Raw genomic sequence first — 21163 nt, forward strand, 5'->3', positions numbered from 1 at the left:
CCCTATAAACTAAGCTTGTTATTCCAGTTTGGTCCTTGCATCTGTCAAACAATTTTATTAAGCTGTATGCTAATTTGCTGCTCACACTCTGCCTACATGTATGGACTGACAACTTCCATTTCAATGTATCTGAAGAAGTGTACTTGCACATGAAAGCTTATACCTTGAATAAAACTTTGTTGGTCTTGAAGGTGCCACTGGACTCGAACTTTTTTTCTGCTGCTTCAGACCAACACGGCTACCCACTTAAACCTATTTCAGTTCCAATCAGTGTTCCCTCTAAGCTGAGTTAGCATGAGCTATCTCACAGTTTTTTAGCCTCCAGCTCACATGTTTTTGTATTAGCTCAGGAAGGATGGCTCCAGAGCAAACTAATTTATGCAGTAGCCAAATCACTCACTCACAACTTTAATGCCAGTAGCTCATAAAGTAGAATTTTTGCTCACGAGACTCCACAGCTTAGAGGGAGGATTGGTTCCAATGTATTTGAAGAATTGTGCGTGCCTATTGACACAGTGGCTCTAAGTCAACATGCACTGGAAGCTGCCATCTCAGCCAAAAAGACACTGCACAAGAACACAGAAATAGAGATTTACTCAACGACTAAACTTCTTTTTATTTAAAAGAAAAAAATAAATACTGCAGAAACAATACCCAAACATACAAAGTGACCGACATTTGTTAAAAAGTGATTGCTGTTCTGTTGAAACAGCTAACTTTTTTTTCCTTTTTACAATATTTAAATACAGAAAGCACTTGCCTGCTTTTTTTTTTTAATACTGCCTTAAGCATACCATCGCATCAATCAAAAGCATATTATGGTGGCAACGTTATCTGGAAATTGTGGAAATAGCACTTCAAAAAACAAAACAAAACTGAAGCTTTGGCAAAAAAAGAGAGAGAGAGAAAATGCTTGCATTTCAACAAGCTGCAGAGAGCTGCACTAGCTGTATCATCTACTGTGTCCTCTAAAGCATAACATCTGCAAACTATTTTCCAGGATTGGCTTAGTAGATGTAACAATAGTCATCAGTCAGTGAAAAAGAATTTGACAGAATCTGGGTCACACAAGAAATGCTTAATGATCACTGAATATGCCTGCATTAGACCTTCCGGATTAAAGCAATATCCAGTTTCCACTTGGGACCCCTTAAAGGCCCCCCCTGTTCTTCAGACCCTCTCCTTCCCATATTCTCATTACATGTAAACAGAAAGGTGTAATAAGAGATGGTCACCCAAATTGCAGCTGTTTTCAAGAAGCATCATAATGGGAGGTAATTAGGTACATTGGCTCATGTGCTTGCTTTAAACACAAATCAACACCCCATCCCCAGTACAGAATTGTAGAAAAGTTGTATTAGCAGAACAGCACTTATTCCCTTACACAGTGCCGAGGTTTGCCTCCTTCATACTAAAGGAGCCAATCACAAGGGCGATAAGACTAAAACTCCTTTCTAATTAAGGGCCTTTCATAACTAACTCTTAGCACCATTCATCAGGCTTTGGAACTCAACCCATGGCATCCATGCTGTACTAAAAACATGTCCTTATCAAAGGCATCAAAATGTAGCTGTGAAACCACTGCCAAAATTTTGCATTCATTACTTCACTGAAGAGGAGAATTCTGTACTTGAGAACAGATAATCTTTTAATCCCTTTGCCTTCTAAAGGTGATTTTCATACCTGCCTTTCTTTCTCTGTTCATTGTAGAAATGAGTGTTTTAAAGCTGGGGCTTCCTCTTGATGACCCAAAATACATTTCCTATTTTTTTAAAAGGATGAACTAGAAGGAAATAAGCAACTATATTTTTTGGGGAAAACCAAACTATGGCATGGGCAAGCTCCACAGTGAAGAAAGAGTAGGAATATTTTCAATTTTTTTTGAAAGCAACATATTAACATGTAATCAAAAATCAAAAGTAGGTATTCAAAACAGATCTAAAAATTAAGCATACGCCAGGACATTGTTTTCTTCAGGTGTTGCCATTCTTTTCATTGCCTTTGCACATTCAAATAGTTTCCTTTGTATCTGGTATTTCAACCAAGCAACATTGACGTCTTTTCAGCATCCATCTCTTTCCAAGGCGTCCTCTAAATGTCCACTCCCAAGTATAGTTTCTTGCATACAAAAAGTGAACCACGGCCTTTAAGCACAGATCTGTGCCCGAACCATTTCCACTGGGCACTTCTTGCCAAGTCTTTGCCACCACACCCAATGACAATGTCCTTTGCATCTCCATTACAAAAACATGCCCCTTCACATCACTGTACAGCTCTTAGCTTTGTCCTTTCGCAGATCTGTAGTGACTGTAGAGAGTTCCGGCCTGCCAGGCATGTGTGAAATTCGTTTTGTTGCCCTCTGTGACTTGTTCCGCTTAACATTTTTATTTGTTTTGTTCACGCATGCCAAGGTAGCAACGTGAAAAATGTCTCTTACACTGTTTTCCGACTGCAAGGCTGAGCATTCAATGTAAGTGGCTGCTCCAATCTGCTTGGCCATGTTGGCACCCTGTTGGGTGGGGAAAGAAGTACACAGAAAACGGTTACAAAAAAGCCATGCCAATCAAATCAAACCATACAATTATGTCTTGATTATAACCCGTATACATGATGACTAATGAGGTGAAGACAATATAAAAGGTTAAAGAAATAAAATTAGTTTTGCCCCTCAAAAATGTGGAAGGGTATCCATAACTTAGGTTCATTGTTCCCACTATAGCTGGGCTTTTGTCGCCAAATTTGATCACTGACCTCTTAAAGATATGCTTGACACCAGCCTATTGATACAAAGGAGGAACTGAGGAGTTTCAACATAGCTGTAAGTAAGACCCTCCTTTTTAATGGGCATTTCTGGACTGGAGCAAGAGCATTCAGGAAGGAGAATCACATCTATGCTTACAGTGTGCTCCTGTCATCAGAAGCTTGCAACTTCAGATCAACGGACTCAAGAACTGGCAGGCACCACTGTAGCAATCAACACTCTTGCAGTGATGTCCATGCACCACGCCCTATTAGTAAAGGTGATAATGCGCAGCTCCAACGGAAAGCTAGGAAGGGATAAGGATCTGGTGGAGCCCATTTATACAGCCCTGGGGGACCTTTGGTCCCATGTGGCACATGGCAGTCTTCAAGTGGGTGAAACATTTTGGGGGGGTTTAGAGGGATCCAGCATGGCTGGAGAAATGTACCTTACTTCTCAAGTGCTGCATATGGCTTTCATTGTGGCACTATCCAATTCCTGCACAACTAAAGTAGACACAGAGTTGGGTTGTTGGGTTGAATAGCTTAAAGTTTATCAAGTGGTGACCTTCAGCCTAACAAACCCAGAAACAAACTCATACCAACCCAAATAGCTTTGAAACAGAAATCCAACCATATTTCTCAAGTGAAACTACCCTGTCTCTTTAAAATATTTCTTAAAACTCCTGACTGGAACTACTGAAAAGCCAGCAGCTTATGATAGGCAAGCAAATCTCTGCTAGCTATGTGGCTTCAGACTAGGACTACAATGGAGCTGGCAGCAAAGAAAAATAAATCCTGTTCAGCTGGTAGCTTGGCAAACTCCACAGGATTTATAGTGAAACAGGTTTAGTTTCAGCTGCATGGTGTATGTTATTTCTAAACCAAACTTTTAATTCTCTCATTAAATCGTCAGGATTAACCTTGAACGCCATTTGAAAGCCTAAATTCCCAATTATTTCTACTAAACCACTTACTCCTGCTTAATAACAACCAAGGGCTTTCAAAGTAAAGCTAAGAGATGTCCACAGTCCCTGCCTCAAACTTAAGAGGATTCTCCAGATTCCAAGCGGTACAAAGATTTGCCACTAGCATAACAAAATGCCTCATGTGCTTCAGCATGGTAGAGCATCCTATCTAATTGGAAAGGTCTAGAAGACACCCAGAAATTGCAGGCTACTTGGTGTTAAGATGAACAGAGATAGAATTCTGAGTTGGTTCACCACTACTGAGGCAAGGAGTTTGGTGCTACTCCTGTATTCAGAAAGAGTCTCAAACCAACATTCATTTATACTCCACCTTTTCCCCCAATGGGGATCCAAAGCAGCTTACATCTTTCTCCTCTACTCCATTTTATCCTTACAGAATCCCTGTGGGGTTATTTGGAGGGCTTTGTTTCAGTCTACAAAACGTAGCTCTTTGAGGATTCTGGCTGTAAGCATAGGACACATCCTAAATTCTTGAATCCAGACCAGGCTTAGAAACGTCTTTGGAGCCTCCATCAAGAAAGGAACTATTCTATGGGTGTTCTACTGATTAGGCTTGCCAAGTCCCCCCAGGGGGCAGGGAAACCCCCACCCCAGAGGCCCATTATCTGCCACTGGCGGATCGGGCCCCGGGGGAAACCCCACCCCCAAAGTACATGACATGCCCAATGTCAGCACGTCACCCGGAAGTGACGCAGCAACGCCGGGCGCGCTGGGGCCGCGGTCATCCGAGGGAAAGCTCTATTTTTCCCTTGGATGACTGCGGCCCTGCCCCCAGCACGGACGCGTCACTTCCAAGTGACGTGGTTGCGGCGCACGTGTGCACGCACTCCCGGACCACGGCTGGAGTCCTCCACTGTGCATACAGCGGGGACTTGGCAACCCTACTACTGATAGAAACATGATGAGTATTCTATGCTGCTATGGTGCTATGAGAGGGGAAAAGGGTAATTTCTCTCCCTTTGCCCTACCTCACTGCAGCAGCCCCCCAGCCCTCATGGCTATTTATCCACATGGGTTCTGTAACCCCCAGGAACAACCTTTTCTGGTATCAAAATGGACTGCAAGGCTGGAGAAGAATGGCCGGGGGGGGGGGGGGGGAGGAAAATCAGCATTCTGTTGGCAATTTGTAGGATACAAGCCATTGCGTACCTTTCAGGCGTTTCTAACCCACCCTAGGCTAAGTATTTCCCTAAAATGATTGTGCATGAGCTTGGGGTTCAGCCTCTAATGGAATGAGGTTGGGGAATACCTCGGGCATTGCATACCAGGAAACAATACAATGGAAAGTTGGGTGGGGAGGAATAATAAATACCAGAAGTGAAATGGAAAGTAATTTTATTCTTTAGGCAGTGGACAAATTCACCTATTATTGTGACACATGACAGTCAAAACACTGGGCATGGTCAACAGTCATATAGCTTTTATAGCATGGTTTTGTTCAGAGTCTTACCTTCCAGTCTCAAGCCTCACACTACCATTCTCTGCCATAAATGGGGCCTGCCTGACCACCACCTTCTGGCTTTCATGGCTGCTTTTTAAATTGGGGGGGGGGGATAGATCTTGAAGTGGTTCATTGTCTTGTTGCTGCAGGATATGAATCTTGACCAAACCTTTCTACCAGGTTCCTTGCAAGATGCATCAAGGACAAAGGAAAAACAGTCCCATCTCCTAAACTTTAAGGTCCCAGCTCAAACTGAGTGCTTACTGTCTACATTTCCACTAGTGTTAGAAATCCATGGCTCAGTTGAGAGTGCAGGTATGCAGAGAAACCTCTGAAGTCTGGAGGGAGCTCACAATTCTATGCATGTGAGCAATTCAAGGAAGATTATTGTTCGCATTAGAAATAAAGGGAAATACTTTGTTTAGGCCCCTGCCACACGGCAGGGGAAAAGCCTCTTTAAGGCGCGGCTTTTAAAAGCCGCGCCAACGTTGACACGGCGCGGCGGGATCCCACGGATCCCCCGGCCGCGCCGCCTCTTCTCCCCGGCGCGATCAAACGCTGGGGAGAAAACACGGCCCTAACCGGGGGCCGGCCGAACTGTGCATGTCGGAGCATGCGCAGTTGGGATCCGGGCCGGGGTTGTGCCGGCGTAAAGATGCGCCGGCGATCAAACGCCCGGTTAGAAGCGCCTCTTCCATTTGAACCACCTAAGATAGGTGGTTCGGTTTGAGGCGGATTTCTGCGGGGAAGGGACAGTTTGGCCACGGAAGCAAGACGCTTCCCAGATGTTGTGGTGTGATCGCGCCGGTTTGATCCGGCCCCGAACTGTCCCGCTCCTGGCTCAAATCGGCCAGTGTGAACGGGACCTTAGGCTTGCTTCTAGAGTAATAAGGAAGGAACAGCTTTCTACTTCACTCAGCTCCCTCTTTTTAAAGACAGAATTCATTGACAAGTTCCAATAGGCAGAGGTCTTATCCCTGTGATGTGCAAGGAGGTTAATGTCATAAAACTAGGCAAGCACATGCATAAGACTTGAAGCACAAGAAAACTCAGACCACAAGTGTTACAGTTGTACTTGGAAGCAGGCCTCCCTGTTTTTAAAGGGAGCATTTCTTCTGCATAACAGCCTTAGAAGGAGGCAATTTGCCTATTTCTCTAACATGGACTTTAGTTTAAGGAGTTTTATAATTAAATATAAATAAATACCATAAAGGGTTCATGCTGCAATCCCATGGAAAGAAGAGGGGCTGCAATTAGTTTCACATATATTTCCATTTCCCAGGTTGAGAAAGGGCACTGTCTATACACATACATTCATGCAGTTTTTAAGAGGCACAGCACCACTCTGTTTTATTGTTTAGCATAACAAAGGACCAAAAAAGAAAAGGAAAAAAGAAAAAGAAAAAAAAGACTGGACTGTCTTCTCTCTCTTTGCTGGAAGGAAGAACATGGTTAAGCCAGATGGATCTATGCCCAGTTTTGTTACATAGCTTGGACAAGAGGTGAAGAAAATAAGTATAAAACTGGCAGATGTGGATGGAATAAGAGTTACAGAATTGGTTGGGTTATCAAATGCAGTGCTTCCTCCATCTGGAGAATTTTGGCCTGCGACTGTGAAGAACAAGCTTGGGTACTTGTTTTCACCCTACAAATACCCATCACTTCCAAGTCAGGCATTCAACATGAACATATCGTATCAGAGACTCTGTTTATAGGATTTGTCCCTCAAAGACTATCATCTGTATAGTAGTAAGAATAGGCACCTGAACTGCTCTTCCAGCAAGCAAGGAACTTGCACCATATCACAGAACACTGTTTTCCTGCCATGGCTAAATGTCCTAACTTAGAAGCCACGTTGCTAACCTAAAAGGTTCGGACTGTAACTAGAATTAATGGGTTGGACCCAACTAGTTTTTTCCACTGATGAAAAAGGGAGGAAGGAATCGCAGTGGACTACCAAAAAAAGGCTCTGTGAGGAACATAACGTCATCATAGACAACAGCCATGTAATACGGGGGCTGTAACGCACAGCACTAGGAGAGATGAAGCCAGTGGGATCCAGCTGTATGAATACTGGGGATCAGTGTAAAATCGCCAATACACATTGTACAGTGTGGGTATATCATTCATTAAGAAACCTATTACAGCACTTACCTGATCATATGACACTGGTGTCTGCCTGTGATTGGACAGCTCTACTAATGTACTAACATCTGTGCGGAGGTCAGACTTGCAGCCAACCAGAAGCATTTTGGTGTTTGGACAGAATTCCTGGATTTCACCTTTCCACTGTAAAAATATGACTTGGTTAGTATACTGGTGCCATAAGAACACATTATTTTTTTAAAATTGTAGTTTTTGAAGAGACGTGCTGGCTGAAATGTTCAGTATTTGATTAAGAGCACAGTTCAAGGAAGAAAACCAACACATCTCAGATGGCTCAGTTGTGGGGGTCTGAATCCTTACCCACTAGCCTATTCACATTACATTTATGAATGTTTGGGGGAGGCATGAAAATGAAAGGAGCTTCTGACTAGCAAATTATGGTCTTAAGTATCTTCTAGCTTCTTTGAGGCAGAGGAAGCCTTTGTCTTGTTGCAACAGGTCTTACATCTCTTTGCTGCCACTACTTTGGTTCAAAGCCTCATAATATCAAGCCCTTCCTATTCCCCGGGGTTGGGGGGTGGGGGGAGGAAACCATGACATGAAATGTAGCCTCTCTTCCAGACAGGCAGGCTGCCACCACATATGTTACTCTCTTCCTCATGACTCACTGATCCAAATGAATGAACAGATATAATCACGGGTGTTTGCTGGAAGCAAGTTTAAACAGCTTCTCAGATGTCAAGTTACAAGCAGGTCTTCTACAAACAACTATATATTTAGATAAAATTATAGTGTTCAGCTATATCTCACATCCATAGTCTAGTCTGAACAGTGTGAAAATAACGTGTTTTAAATGCAAAGGTTAAAGCTTGAACACAAATGCCAAGTGTAGATTATCTCTGGTTGCGGAGGCGGTGCATGGAGAAACCACCATATTAACTCAAGTATCAGGTCACCAGCTATTCTAGCATGTAATACTGGATACGTTGGCTGTGATCCAGCAAAATTACAATAAAATTAAGGTGTATACAGTTCAGCGTTCCATATAGAATTTAGTGGATTGCATCCATGGTGTAGACTGCTGCATTCAACTGGCAGGTTGCAATCCACACCTATGTTATGATCTCATACAACATTCTCTCCTCATGTTTTAAAGGACAAGATATAAAGATAAGGAAATTAGAGGTATCATCAGAGGTGTGCCCTAGATCTGGAGGGCTTCATCAATGTAATAATTAAACAGCACAATTAATTGTTAATTGCATTTTATGAAAAAAAATACCATTGTAAACTCAGTAGGTAAAAACCAAAGCCAAGATGGGGATTTGTCCAAGCTGCTATTTATATAGGATCTGAATGTCTCTCTCCTCTTTCTACTCCACTAGACTATCTTTTGGAGAACATAACAGGTCTTCAGCAAAACAATCTACAGTTTTTTTGACACTGGCAGCAGTGACAGTGGCCATCAAATGTTTATTTCAGTTCCTGTGGCTCAGACCAATGAAGCAGAAGTGGAAACGGAGCAGTAGATGACCTATTTAGTGGCTTTCTTGGTGTGGAGAAATACTGAACAATGGTGACTGACCTGGAAATCCAAGGAGCCCAGACTCTGGATTTCTTCTATCTGCTTCCCTGTATCTTTTTTGAACCATGACTCTCACTGGAGCCTATATGGATATGACAAGAATCCATAGATGTTGTTTGAAGCCCTCCTCACCATCCTTCCCCCCAAAATTTGCCGAAGCAAGAAGACACAATAAAGTCTCAGTGGCAAAGTTCAGGTAATACTCAGGACCACCAGGAACTATGGGAAGCTTTGTTCCCAATAATCGCCAGGCAATCCTCAGAATTTCAGGCCCCAAGCTTTGCAGTAGCATCCAGAGATGCTAGATACTATGAGAACCCTCAAGACTGACATTCCTGGGGATCCTCAAGACGGGCACTCCTGGCACAATCCTCATACCATCTCCTCCAATTCTTCTGTCTCCCTTAAGCAGTACAAAAATGGTAGGGAAAATTACATTCTGATTGGGCTACGTGTTATATGTAGGGTTGCCAAGTCCTCGCTGTATGTAGAGTGGGGGACTCCAGCGCCGGTCCAGGAGTGTGTGCATGTGCGCCGCAACCACATCACCCAGAAGTGATGCAACCATGTCAGGCATGCCGGGGGCGGGGCTACAATCATCTGAGGGAAAACCATAGAGTTTTCCCTCGGATGACCATGGCCCCGCCCTCAACGTGCCCGACGCAAATGCGTCACTTCCGGGTGACGTGCTGACGCCGGGCACGTTGCATGCTTTGGGGGTGGGGCCCCCCCCGGGGCCCGATCCACCGGCGGCAGGTAATGGGCCTCTCAGGTGGGGGTTTCCCTACCCCCGGGGGGACTTGGCAAGCCTAGTTGTATGCAGAGAGGCCTCTGGTCATTAGATCACTCCCAATAAGGTCACTGGGAGCTTGACTGAATTTTTAACTTTATTTATACCCCACCATTTCCCCCAGTGGTGACCCAAAGCAGCTTACATTGCTCTCTCTTCCATTTTATCCTCAGAACAGCCAGAGTGTGTGACTGGCCCAAGGTCAACCAGTTGAGCTTCCATGGCAGAGTAGAACCTGGGTTTTCCTGATGCTAGTCTGACACTTTAACCACTACACCATGCTGGCTTTGACTGCACAATATTTTTAAAAAGGACAAATATCTACCAGTCATTGCAGAAAATACTTACTATATTTTCAAGAATGAAGAGGGATGAAGGATGAAGAATACAGGCATAAAAATGTAGCAAAAACAATCCATCATCTGGCACATCAGAGTGTGCCCAGTGGCTTTGAGTCTGACTTAAAGCATTACGATTGGACTCTGGTTGGATGTCAGTCATCAGAGACCCTGGCTCCAACTTGCCACAAAATGCAGTTAGCGATTTTGTGGCACTGATCAGTACTCTGGACTATTCTGGGATTACATAAGAAGCTGCTTTATACTATTCAGACTGCTGGTCCACTTAGTTCAGTATCAGTGGCTTTGGGCGAACTGCTCTCCAAAAGCACAAGCAAAGACTTCGAGTCCACATTTGTCATGGAGAAAGGCAGTAAAAAGGTTTTTTTCCCCTTGGCTTGCTTTTTGGGTTCTTTTAACAAAAGTTGCTGAAGAATGAACATGGAAGGAATATCTTTATGAACCAGTGGCTAGTGCAGCAGGCACACAGATATTAATTAACCCTAGTAAAAGGGCACAAATGAAAACCCATGCTTAGAACTCTCAGCTGTGCTCTCCTAGGCCAGGAGACCTGAGTATGCTGGTGTAAAGAGCCGTCAAGTCACGGCTGACTTATATAAACCCTACAGAGTTTTCAAGGCAAGAGACGTTCCAAGGTGTTTTGCCATTGCCTACTTCTGTGCAACAAACCTGGACTTCCTTGGTGGTCTCTCACTGAAATACTAACCAGGGCCAACATTATTTAGTTTCTGAGATCAGGCCAGCCTGAGCCAGCCTGAGTTTAGGGGACAGAATCCCTCCCACTAATCATTATTCCAGATTCACTGCTATTGTTTTAAATATCCCATTGTTATAATTACATTGACCATCGCTGCATAAGTTTCTTGTTCTGAGATTATATGCACAGATATATGCACAGAAGGAAGCAGTAACATTTCATAGCTTGGTGTATAGATATACAGATATTCTTAGACACCTACCTTTTTCAGTACACTGTCAAGTGTTTCTGGACGGCTAACATCAAAACAAATTAAGACAGCATCAGAATCTGGGTAGGAAAGTGGGCGGACGTTATCGTAGTAAGGAGACCCTGTTAAAATAAGTGAAGTTGGTTACGATTACATGGATGCCAAAGAAACAGTACTGAACCAAAACATTTTACTCTACAGTTGAATGTGACGCCTCTTTCTTTTTTGTCAAGATGGGTAGCCATTTTTGTGCAGGGTCACAACACACATTAACTATGGCCATGTAGACATTCTCAACATTACCGCCAAATACTTCTGTAAGAAGTTTGATGTGGAGGCAGTAGCAGCTGATCCATTTGGTGAAGCGTTGTATATTATGGACTGTTTCATAGGTGCCACTTCAGGCCTCCTGTCTGTCTTCACTGGAAGGCCAAAATCTGAAACACTTCTGATGGGTTCATGGAATTAAAGTCAGGCTTGGCTGCAGAATCATGATCACTGTTTCTGAAATTTCCCAACTTAAGCCAACCTAGTAAATCTCCTTTTTTAAAAAAGGAGAGAAAGATAATTCTCTGCTTTCATTTAGGAGGACTACGGTAACAGTGACAACAACTCTAACTGTAGAAAGAAGTTGATAGCAGCTGTGCTGGTCCAGAAGTAAAACCCCAAACACCAGAAGACCTGTAACGGTGCCATTCTAAGCAGAGTTACACCCTTCTAAGCCCACTGACTGCAACTGATTTAGAGGGGTTTAACTCTACCTAGGATGGCCATTCTGAGACAAAAGCTCAGTTCACCTTAGCCTACCTTTTATCATCTGTATGAGTTTTGGTTCTCCGCATTTTGTTAAGTGCACTCCAAATCAGAAAAGGAGCCCTAGCTGTACAATATTGCTAGACGTAGCTACTTTTAGCAGGCCAGTATTCGGAACCATCAAGAAGAAGAGATTGTATACAAGGAAACCAAGCAGTTGTACTTGCTGTGTTTTGAGCCTAGCCTGTATCCGTAAATACTGTCTGATCCTGCCAAGAGTTAATTATTTACTTATAATTGCAACTAGCCTACCAGCATCTTTAGCCAACCCATACACACTACAGGTCAACATATCTCCAGATCAGTCCTTCAGATCATGATCCCTGTTCTTGACTTTTTGTGAAGGGGTATGAATGTTTAAGTGGCCGAGGACACAGAACACAGCAACCACAATGGAGTCAAGTGGCTCTGGCTCCTGTCAGAGCCCACATGAAAGAGGGCCTGAGAATCCCCACATATGCTACCTTGAGTTTACAGGTAGCACTTGAATTTTTTAAAGCTGCCCAGTGAGAGCCAAATATCCCCAATTCCAATACGCTCTTCTCTTGTGAAGAAATGAACTTCTGAGTCTACTTTTGCTTCTCTTTCCCACCAATATTTTCCCATTAATGTTATTTTAGCTCTATTTCTGCTAAGACATACATAATAGAAATACCAATAAGGCAACAAAGATGAGAGTTGAAACTGATGACAATATAACATTCCCCTCCCAAATGACAACAGATGTATCTCAACTTGAATTCTGGGGAAGGTGCAATATAAATGCAATATAGTCAGGCTTGTTCATCTGGTGTATGGTACCCAACACAACTCCATAAGCCTCGTTTTTGCATTTCCAGGTGAGCACCAAAAAAAAAAAATATAGAGAGAGTGGCTTCTCTAGCAGTCATCAGGTCTTAATATGTGCTTGGGGGGGGGAGATTGGATTTATACCCCACCCTTCACTCAGAGTGGCTTACAAACTCCTTTCCATTCCCCTCCCCACAACAAACACCCTGTGAGGTAGGTGGGGCTGAGAGGACTCTGACAGAAACTGCTTTTTCAAGAACAGCTCTGACAGAACTATGGCTTGCCCAAGATCATCCAGCAGCTGTGAGTAGTGGGGAATCAAACCCAGTTCTCCTATATTAGAGTCTGTGCACTTCACCACTACACCAAACTGGCTAGATAGAAGTTGAGCAGGCCTAGTATAGGTTAGAACTGTGCCGCTATAAAGCCAAATGAATTGCAGTCTCTATTCACTTTCCTAGCCATAAGTTCTACTGTTTCACACAAACATAGGACCTGAGCCTGGATACATTTATATAACTACTAATATTCCCCTATTATCATATCAGTAGCATCTTTACCCCAGATGTCAATTAAAAAACCTTTGAAGTTCCTAAGGTTTAATGAACTGCTGGAATCTCTAGTAGTTCATTACAGGGACCCATCTTCTGATGAAGCATTCCCCCTAGGATCCCTTTGTTGTTTTTTATGGGCTCCAAGGAGACTAAAAAGCTTGCTGAATCAGGCCACCTACCTATGGTTTAAGTATTTTTAAAATGAACCAGAGATAACTGAATGAAACCTTGGCATCTTTGCTTAAATACATGGTACTAGTGACATGTTAGGGTTCGAAGGTGCAGTAAAAACATTTACAGAATATCAGAGTCATTTACTGGTTTAGGGAGCCAGCTACACTCACAATTAAACAGATAAACACTGCACAGAAATTACAGTTTAAAAGGATTAGAAACCAGTCTGCAGCATAACCTCTTCCTTACAAAACATGCCCTGCTTTTCAGGGTATAAATAAGGTAAACTGCCAAAGAGCTCCTCTCTCCAGAACAGTCCAGCCAAAGACCACAAGGAAAGAATCTGAGGAATGCCAGTTTCTGAAGGAAACAGGCTCATATAGAATGAAGGATTAGCTAACAGAAGGTAGTCTGCAATTTCCCTCCAAGATTTCCAAGGGTTCCAATCACATGCCTAACGTATTCCTCCAAAATGGTTTTTGGAAAGGTTGCTGCTGTACATGAGCACAAAGTTGATCTGACAGCACAACATTTAAAAGTTGAACAGCCTATTTAACCACAGCAGGAAATGATGATTTCCTTTCTCTCCAAGTACTCTGTTTTTTTTTTGTCCTGGTTAGAACAGGCCCGGGTAACAGAACAAGAGTTTAGATACTTCGAAAAATAAGGCTGGCATTTCTTCCAGATATTTTAGACAAAAATGTAAACATGTCAGTGACATCCTGCTTCCCAAGGGATCAAATGGGATTGGGCTGATAGTTGCTTCATGGTCTTCTGTTGGGAGATGACAGCATTGCAGCTGCTGGCAGGCAAAGTCTTGCAAATAAGTCCATAGAAGTTAGTAGCTTAGCCTAGTTCACTACATTAATGTTCACCATCGGAGGCCTAAAAAAGGAAGGTCTTCCTTGTGAAGCCATCTGGAGGAAACTCTACTTTCCCAAAGACAACCAGGAGAGTAAGAACTTAACAATAGCCATACTTGTTCAGCGCAGTCCATCTGATCCCGCATCCTCTTTCCAACAGTGGCCAGACTGATGCCAAAGGATAACCAGCCAACATGTGACAGAGGCATTCTGCCTCTGAGGCTAGACATCCCATTCAACTACAATGGCTAATAATTAGCAAGAGACCTATCCTCCATACATTTGTCCAACCAGCAGCAACAGTGGCCGTTATCATACCTCATGACAGTGACATTCCAGAAGTCAGCACCCATTGTGTGAAGTAGTCTGTTGCTATTATACAGTGCTCGAGGGAAGAAAACAGTGGGCAGTACCCATGAGAAGAGTTCTTAGAATGGCTTGTGATGTCCTTCTTGACAATTCACAGCAAGAACTTGTAGCTGTTAAATTTAATTAAATTAAATAATTTAAAATGTTTTAATTAAAAATAAACTGATATACTGGTTTTATATAAAGGTTAATGTGGTGCAACGGATATTGAGATTCTCATCCCTATGAACCTGTTACTGTGACTTACAGTGGTCACTCCTTCAAAAAAACAGTTAGTTGCCGTAATACTATATTATTCATATTCAGTGTTTAGAGTGTTTTATAGATTGAATCGTACAAGAACCACCTTGAAAGACACTGAGTTTGAGATTTAAGGAGTGGGATCTAGCCTTCACGAATGTCCATGTGTTCAAGATACTAGGTACAAACTGGGAATGAAGGATGTCCTGTTTGGTCAGCAAGATTCCCCACCACCACCACCAAAAGGTCACACTGTTGAAAATGGAATCTTGGGCTAGATGGACCTTCCCATTTGGTCTAGCAGAGAACTTCACAGTGAGCACAGTTTTATTCTATCTGCTGTGCAAGTGGCCACTAGCATAGTATCATATGTTCTCTAGTTGTTAAAGATGTGAACTATGTTAACATTTCAGACCATCAAGGAGGCATAAATCACATCGCAATTTCCACCCACAGAAATCACTAAGCTCTGGGCATGGGTGCCACATTCCTTTCTCATCAAGAGACAGGTATGGGCAGGATCGGCCCTTTTCTTTTAAGGATCATTAAAATTTAGACAGAGGCATCACTTGCTCAAGAGAGAAGAGCCTCACCCAGAAAAAAAGAATTCCTTAGACACATACCTAAGTGCTCAGTCACCACTCTTCAGGAGATCTTACCTACCATATATGTACATGCATATACACAGCACACTGATATAAAATCAGATCTGCATTACCTTTAGCAAACTAGATGATGAAGCTTCCAGTTAGATTGTTGCAGGCTAGAACAAGTTATGTGCAATTCTCTAACCAAGCAGGATCGGAACAATAGCATTTGGCCATTTTTATTCTCTCTGGGAGAGTATGCCAGGGAATGAATGAGAGGCTTTAATGTGAATCCTTTAAGACCACATAGTAATGGCTTGCCTTACAAGAAATGTATTTTCTGGTTTCTTTCATCAGCAATAGTGGAATCCTTCATCACTGCACAAATAAGACAGCAACTTAGGAACAAAGCTGTGAGATTGAATTCAATAGGGTATTTCATCATTCCAATCTCCTTACCAGAACAAAATCCTCAGTGCCTGAAGAATCTTGGGAATGTGCACCAAGTCTAAACAGACCCTTTTCAGCACAGCTCAATAGCACTCTGTTCCACCCAAGCTGGTTTAAGAAAACTTGAAACCATGCCCAAGCACAGAAAATGCACAGGCTGAAGGCAGATTTAATCAATGCAACTCCAACAAACCTCACAAGAATGGGGAATATGCTTTCAATGCCACAACAGCCATGGGTTGGGGTGAAGCATCTGCTCCTAAGGCACCTTCTTTCCACTGTAATCTTGGCTCACTTATTCTTTATTATCTGAATTCTGTCCGTACAAAAAAATTAGCTAAACATTCAAAGGCATTGTTTGCAATACTATAGATTAAGTATTGAACATGGGAAAGTATGCCATATGCCTCACACTTGGGCTGTGATCACACACTCTAAATACTCTACTTTCGATCCACTTTCAGCGCCCTTTCCAACTGGATTTTAACTGTGTGAACTGGCAAAATCCAGTTGGAAAGTGCACTGAAAGTGGAGTATTTAGTGTGTGTGACCGCAGCCTAAGATTTCCAAGCAAAGGGCCCTAAAAGAGCTCTGCTGTCTCCCAGAATGCCCTTAAATTAGTTAACCCTCCCCATGGACCTGTAGGTACAGATAAGAATCTCAAAAGGCTCTAGAGCATTCTCAAACTACACTTCCCAAGATTCTTTGTGAAAAGTCATTACATTGCTTCAAAGTCAATATTCCTTTGTGGTGCAGATGTCCTGGTGGTGATGGCTTTTGAAGCTGTAACACATGACCAGTTATTCCCCCCCCCCAATACACTAAATAAGTAGGGGTTCTAAGTAAGTGTTTCTGACATCATGGTACCCTGGAAAATCATAACACCTACTATAACAGATAGCAAACCTCCATTCCCACTTGAGTTTCCCTGCTAGAGTGTGAACACTTCATTGTTCCCCACTGTAGGCTTTGGCTTTGCCATGGAAACTGACATGTAATAGCCATGCATTATTCATCATAGCCATATAAAATGCCCTAGCTTCCATTTGTGTCTACTGTAGTGACAGACATTAATGACTTGTGGTTACTATTTAGGTTTTAGGTCAAGTATCTGCTGATGACCGACAAATGAAATGCTGCCTCGTTATAGCCATCACCCACTCCTGTATTACCAATTGATCCGTTATCTGCTTACATGTTCATTTCCCACATTTCTCTCATTAAAACCAAGTGCATAAATCCAATTAAGTTTTCGTGGCTTGCTTTTTTAAAAGAAGTCAACTATTTGGGACAGGCACAAAGTCAATTGTATTGATCATGTACCAGAATCAGGTGACGCTTACAATATTTAAAGGGGGAGCAAGTACCACAAGAGTTCAACCAATTAATATTGCAAGGAACCCTGGTTTAGATCTTTATACATCTTTCTTCAAGAAATGAGTGTTAAGAAAATTAGGTTTCTCACATCCACTTACTGGCTCCCTTTCTAATGCTACGCAGACTGAAATCCTATAATTGTCCTCCCAGTTGATTAAGCCTCCAAGAATAGAATGTATTTGATTAGAGTAAAATCTGAGCAACTGTCCAATGATAAGAGTATACCAAAATATTGGGATGTTTATGGAATCCTTCAGGGGCAAAGCACCTGACCTAGGAACCATTCTAGAGTGAGCATCAGAAATAAGAGTCAAGCCTATGGGTTTGGACACTCTGCTAGCTTTAATGACACACTAACAGGACTTGGGCTCCTGTTGATACTCTTCAGCTGAAGTCAACACTGCCCAAGCTTCCTCAATTTTATGGTTAGTACAGTGTAATAAGCTTAGTTAGATGATGGTCAGGACCACAGATGGTTCACGGAACCATGAAGTTTCAGTAAGATTTTTAAAAGGGCCCTTTTAATGGAGAAAAAAATATGCCTCAGGATTGGATATACTTAATGGACACCAAACACAGATAAATGGTCTGTATGGTTTCCATGATATACAGCTTTAAACTGCCAGAAGAAAATACTACCTGGAATTCATCAACCTAAAAAAAATCACTTATTGCAATAGGATTATCAGATACCATTTATAGCACATTATGCTACAGATACTAAGAAAGGAAGAGAATACTGAGCAGTGCTAAATCTGGCAGCCATTTTCAGAAAGAAAATGTAAACAATTTTTTAATTCAATCAGATGTGTTTATAATGTACAACTTTGTCCACAGAGAAGGGTTTTGGACATAATTCCCTTCCTGGGAAGGCTGGGCCTCTCCATTCTGTTGCTGTACACCACAGGTGGCCAAGCGGGGATCATGAGTTGCACAAAACAGCTGGGTTTTTGTGGCCTGGAGCAGCTGAGCCTGCAAGTCTACCTATGGCACACAAACAAGCCAGCACTCCTGCTCACTCATCCCATGCTGCATTTCTGCTTCCTCTCCAGAAACAGAGCTTGAGGAGCAGGAGGAGGAGGAGGAGGAAGTGGAATCCCAAGGTGGATAAGCAGAGTACAAAGTCAGGTTGCCAATGAGGGGAGGGCAGCACTTTATAAAAAGTGTCCTCATGTATTACAAGAAGCTCATCAAGGCAGCCTCCCCTTGAGATGCCTACAACCTCAAGTCCACCACCTCAGCACCTGGACACCTCACTCGGTCACATGTGTAGACCAAGCCTGTGAAAATGGGACTGGTAGGAGAGTAGAGCTGTGTCAAAGTGTTACTTTGTGACAAGGTCCCTTTTAGTTTTCATAGCACTGGTCTATTTTATTGGGCCAGCCCTAGAATGACTGCAAAGCCTTCAGGGAAGCAACTAAAATAAATCAGGCTTATGAAACATACTCTGCAATTGAGCCACAGCTGCACATACAGCACATTAGTTGAGATGCTGAATTTCTTCAGTTGGATCAGAAAAGTCACCTTGCCTTCCCCAAAATGGAGAAACTTAAAATGAAATTCAATGACCTTCAGTTAATTCAGTTAACTTCAGTTAATTGAGGATGCAAGTCATCCAAGAATCTCCATACATGATGATTTAAAGAAGACATACATGTTTAGTAGGATTAAAAATGTATGCCAGAGACTAATAAAGGCGTACCGAAATGTCTTGGGAATACTGCTATCAAAGACAACTAAACTGCATCTTAAATGGTAGTGCCTCCCAAGTGGCATCATTAAATGAAGCCATTATCTCCTTTTCTAGTACAATGCACAGTGGACATGTCTTGATTTTTAAAAAAACTAGGATACTGTTTCTTTTAAAAGTGCATATCTCCATCTCTCAACCAAAGCCAACGCATGACTATAATTATCATATTCTGTGGTTTCAAACATCTACCCCAAATACAAAGTACAGGAATTTCTAGTACTAGTTGAAAGCAGAAGAATAGTTTCATTATCTTAATCCTGGTTTCGAAGGACTGGTCTTATCTGCAGATAGTCTGACAAGTGCCAAGACTGTATGCCTACGACCATCAGTGATCTTCACAGCCCACTCAGTGGCTGCACCTGTGACCTACATAGTGACATCAAAATGACAGAGCAAGAGTTGTGCAGGAGGGGCCAGCCCAGGTCTTGACTCAGGAAACCAACAGAACCAGTCTTGAGAATCTATCAGGCCAACTTGAGGTCCAGCCACTTCACTCACCCCAGTAGAGAGCCTGAGTCACTGTCAATTTACAGAAGTGGTTGTACCTCCTTCTTTCTTCGAACCAGAGGGGGCAGTATGGGAGAGATCACAAATCCATCACCCCGACCAGCAAGGGGTTTCAAATTCTGTCTTTGCACAAATAACGTGAGATCACATCCTTCAGTACTTCATTACAAACATAAAACTACATCCTCTGAAGGCCTGTTTGAGGTCACTTCTCACAAGCTGCCTGGAACAGAGACAGTTCCTCATTCCACCTCAAGAACAGGAAGAAATAGTTTTATTACATTGGAAACACTTGCACGCAAGAGCAGCATATAGACCAATTCCAACCTAGTCTCAACATGCTTACTCAGAACACATCCCACTTAATTCAGTTCTACTAGTTTCATTTAGGGCTGTGGTCTATGCATCACTCTGTGTACCAGTGTACCAATATCATGCAAAGGACTGCATTGCCGGTGGGAGTGCTGAAGCGTTGGAGAATAACCTTAGACAACCTAGCCTTTTAAAGAGAGACTCTCCTATTAATTTCAGGTTTAGAGGTGTTTTAGTCTGTGGTTGCTTATTAGCAAAAGATGGGCTTTATAGTCTGATATTTCACAGCCTACAGTTCACTCGGTGCTCTTTATAGCGCTACGAGGTCTTTCCTGTTAATGCATTTCCTGGAGCTCTTATTTCTTGGTAATTCTTCTCCCAGAGTCATGGGGGGGGGGGCAGTGGAGGGGGAGAGAAGAGAGGAACTCCAAAGACTTTTATCCTACCAGAGAGAAAAGGCAGCAAACATTCCTTTGCAGCAGGGGAGTTTTTTGAAAAAAAGAAAGAAAAAGAAGCAGAACGGCCGGCCTCACAGCTGTCACCCACATCTGGAGGCAAGCATTCCAATGATGCCAACAACAGCAAAGTGTTCTGAGGTCTGCTAAGGCGGAAAGAACTTAATTGTGGTTTCTTCAAAAGAGCTGTACAAGTGTTGCTTGGATTTACAAGGCAAGCAGAGTCTTGCAACTTCTGTATTTATCGCTGTTAAACTTCCCTTTATGCCACAAGCAGATTGCATGCTTGAGTATTCACTGATGTCATGCAGAAACCCTCCCCAATACCTGAGCAATTAATTCCCTCTTTAAAAACAACCCCTCTCCCCCCAAAAAAACCCTGAAGACCATGTTCAGCTACATTTTTCTTCTCTCTCCCTGGAAGCTTGCTACCATGGTGGGTGGTCTACACCCTGACGGCATTTTCAGTCTTTAGAAGATAGCCAGCCCTTGCATTCTCTTGTGAGCTGTTCTCACCACATTCCTGCACATTCCTTCCTCTTCCTCTCAAGAACATTCTTGCCCTCTTCCATGCAGCAGATATTTAATCTGCCTTTACCCCAGTGAGAACACAGCATGTGAATTCTCCTCCATTAATACGTATAGCAATTTATGGTCCATGATATCCTGTCTCCATTTCCATCAATCAGCACAGGGGTGGGAAACTAGATTCTTTATGTCCTCAAAACAGATCTCCTTGGAAGAACTTCTGGGCACAGGAGAGTGTAATGACTTAGAAGATTGCAGCTCAGTTTAGGATGGCACTGTAGGCCAATCTGTGGTTCCCTGTTTCTTCAGCTACATTATTTAGCCAATTCATTCCCTTGTATGACCTCTGCTTCCTCATCCCATGTACAGAAAACTCCTGCCTTTTTTCCTCTCTGAAGTCCAGCAAAACTGAAGCACAACCAGAACAGTCTTCCTC

General features: G+C 42.7%; 1 protein-coding gene across 1 annotated transcript in view; it reads right to left on the reverse strand.

Annotated features, from left to right (window-relative positions):
* Nucleotides 1-623: 623 nt before the first annotated feature.
* Nucleotides 624-21163, reverse strand: part of RND3 (Rho family GTPase 3) — a 22953-nt gene continuing 2413 nt past the window's right edge. The window contains exons 3-5 of the mRNA XM_015407601.1: nucleotides 10969-11078; nucleotides 7324-7458; nucleotides 624-2509 (exon numbers count right to left, since the gene is read on the reverse strand). Of these exons, the coding sequence (XP_015263087.1) occupies nucleotides 2258-2509; nucleotides 7324-7458; nucleotides 10969-11078 (497 nt within the window). The 3' untranslated portion in view covers nucleotides 624-2257. The remainder of the gene's footprint in view (nucleotides 2510-7323; nucleotides 7459-10968; nucleotides 11079-21163) is intronic.

Source organism: Gekko japonicus, unplaced genomic scaffold (assembly GCF_001447785.1).
Source record: "Gekko japonicus isolate JY-2015 unplaced genomic scaffold, Gekko_japonicus_V1.1 scaffold1342, whole genome shotgun sequence".
NCBI classification, from domain to species: domain Eukaryota; kingdom Metazoa; phylum Chordata; class Lepidosauria; order Squamata; family Gekkonidae; genus Gekko; species Gekko japonicus.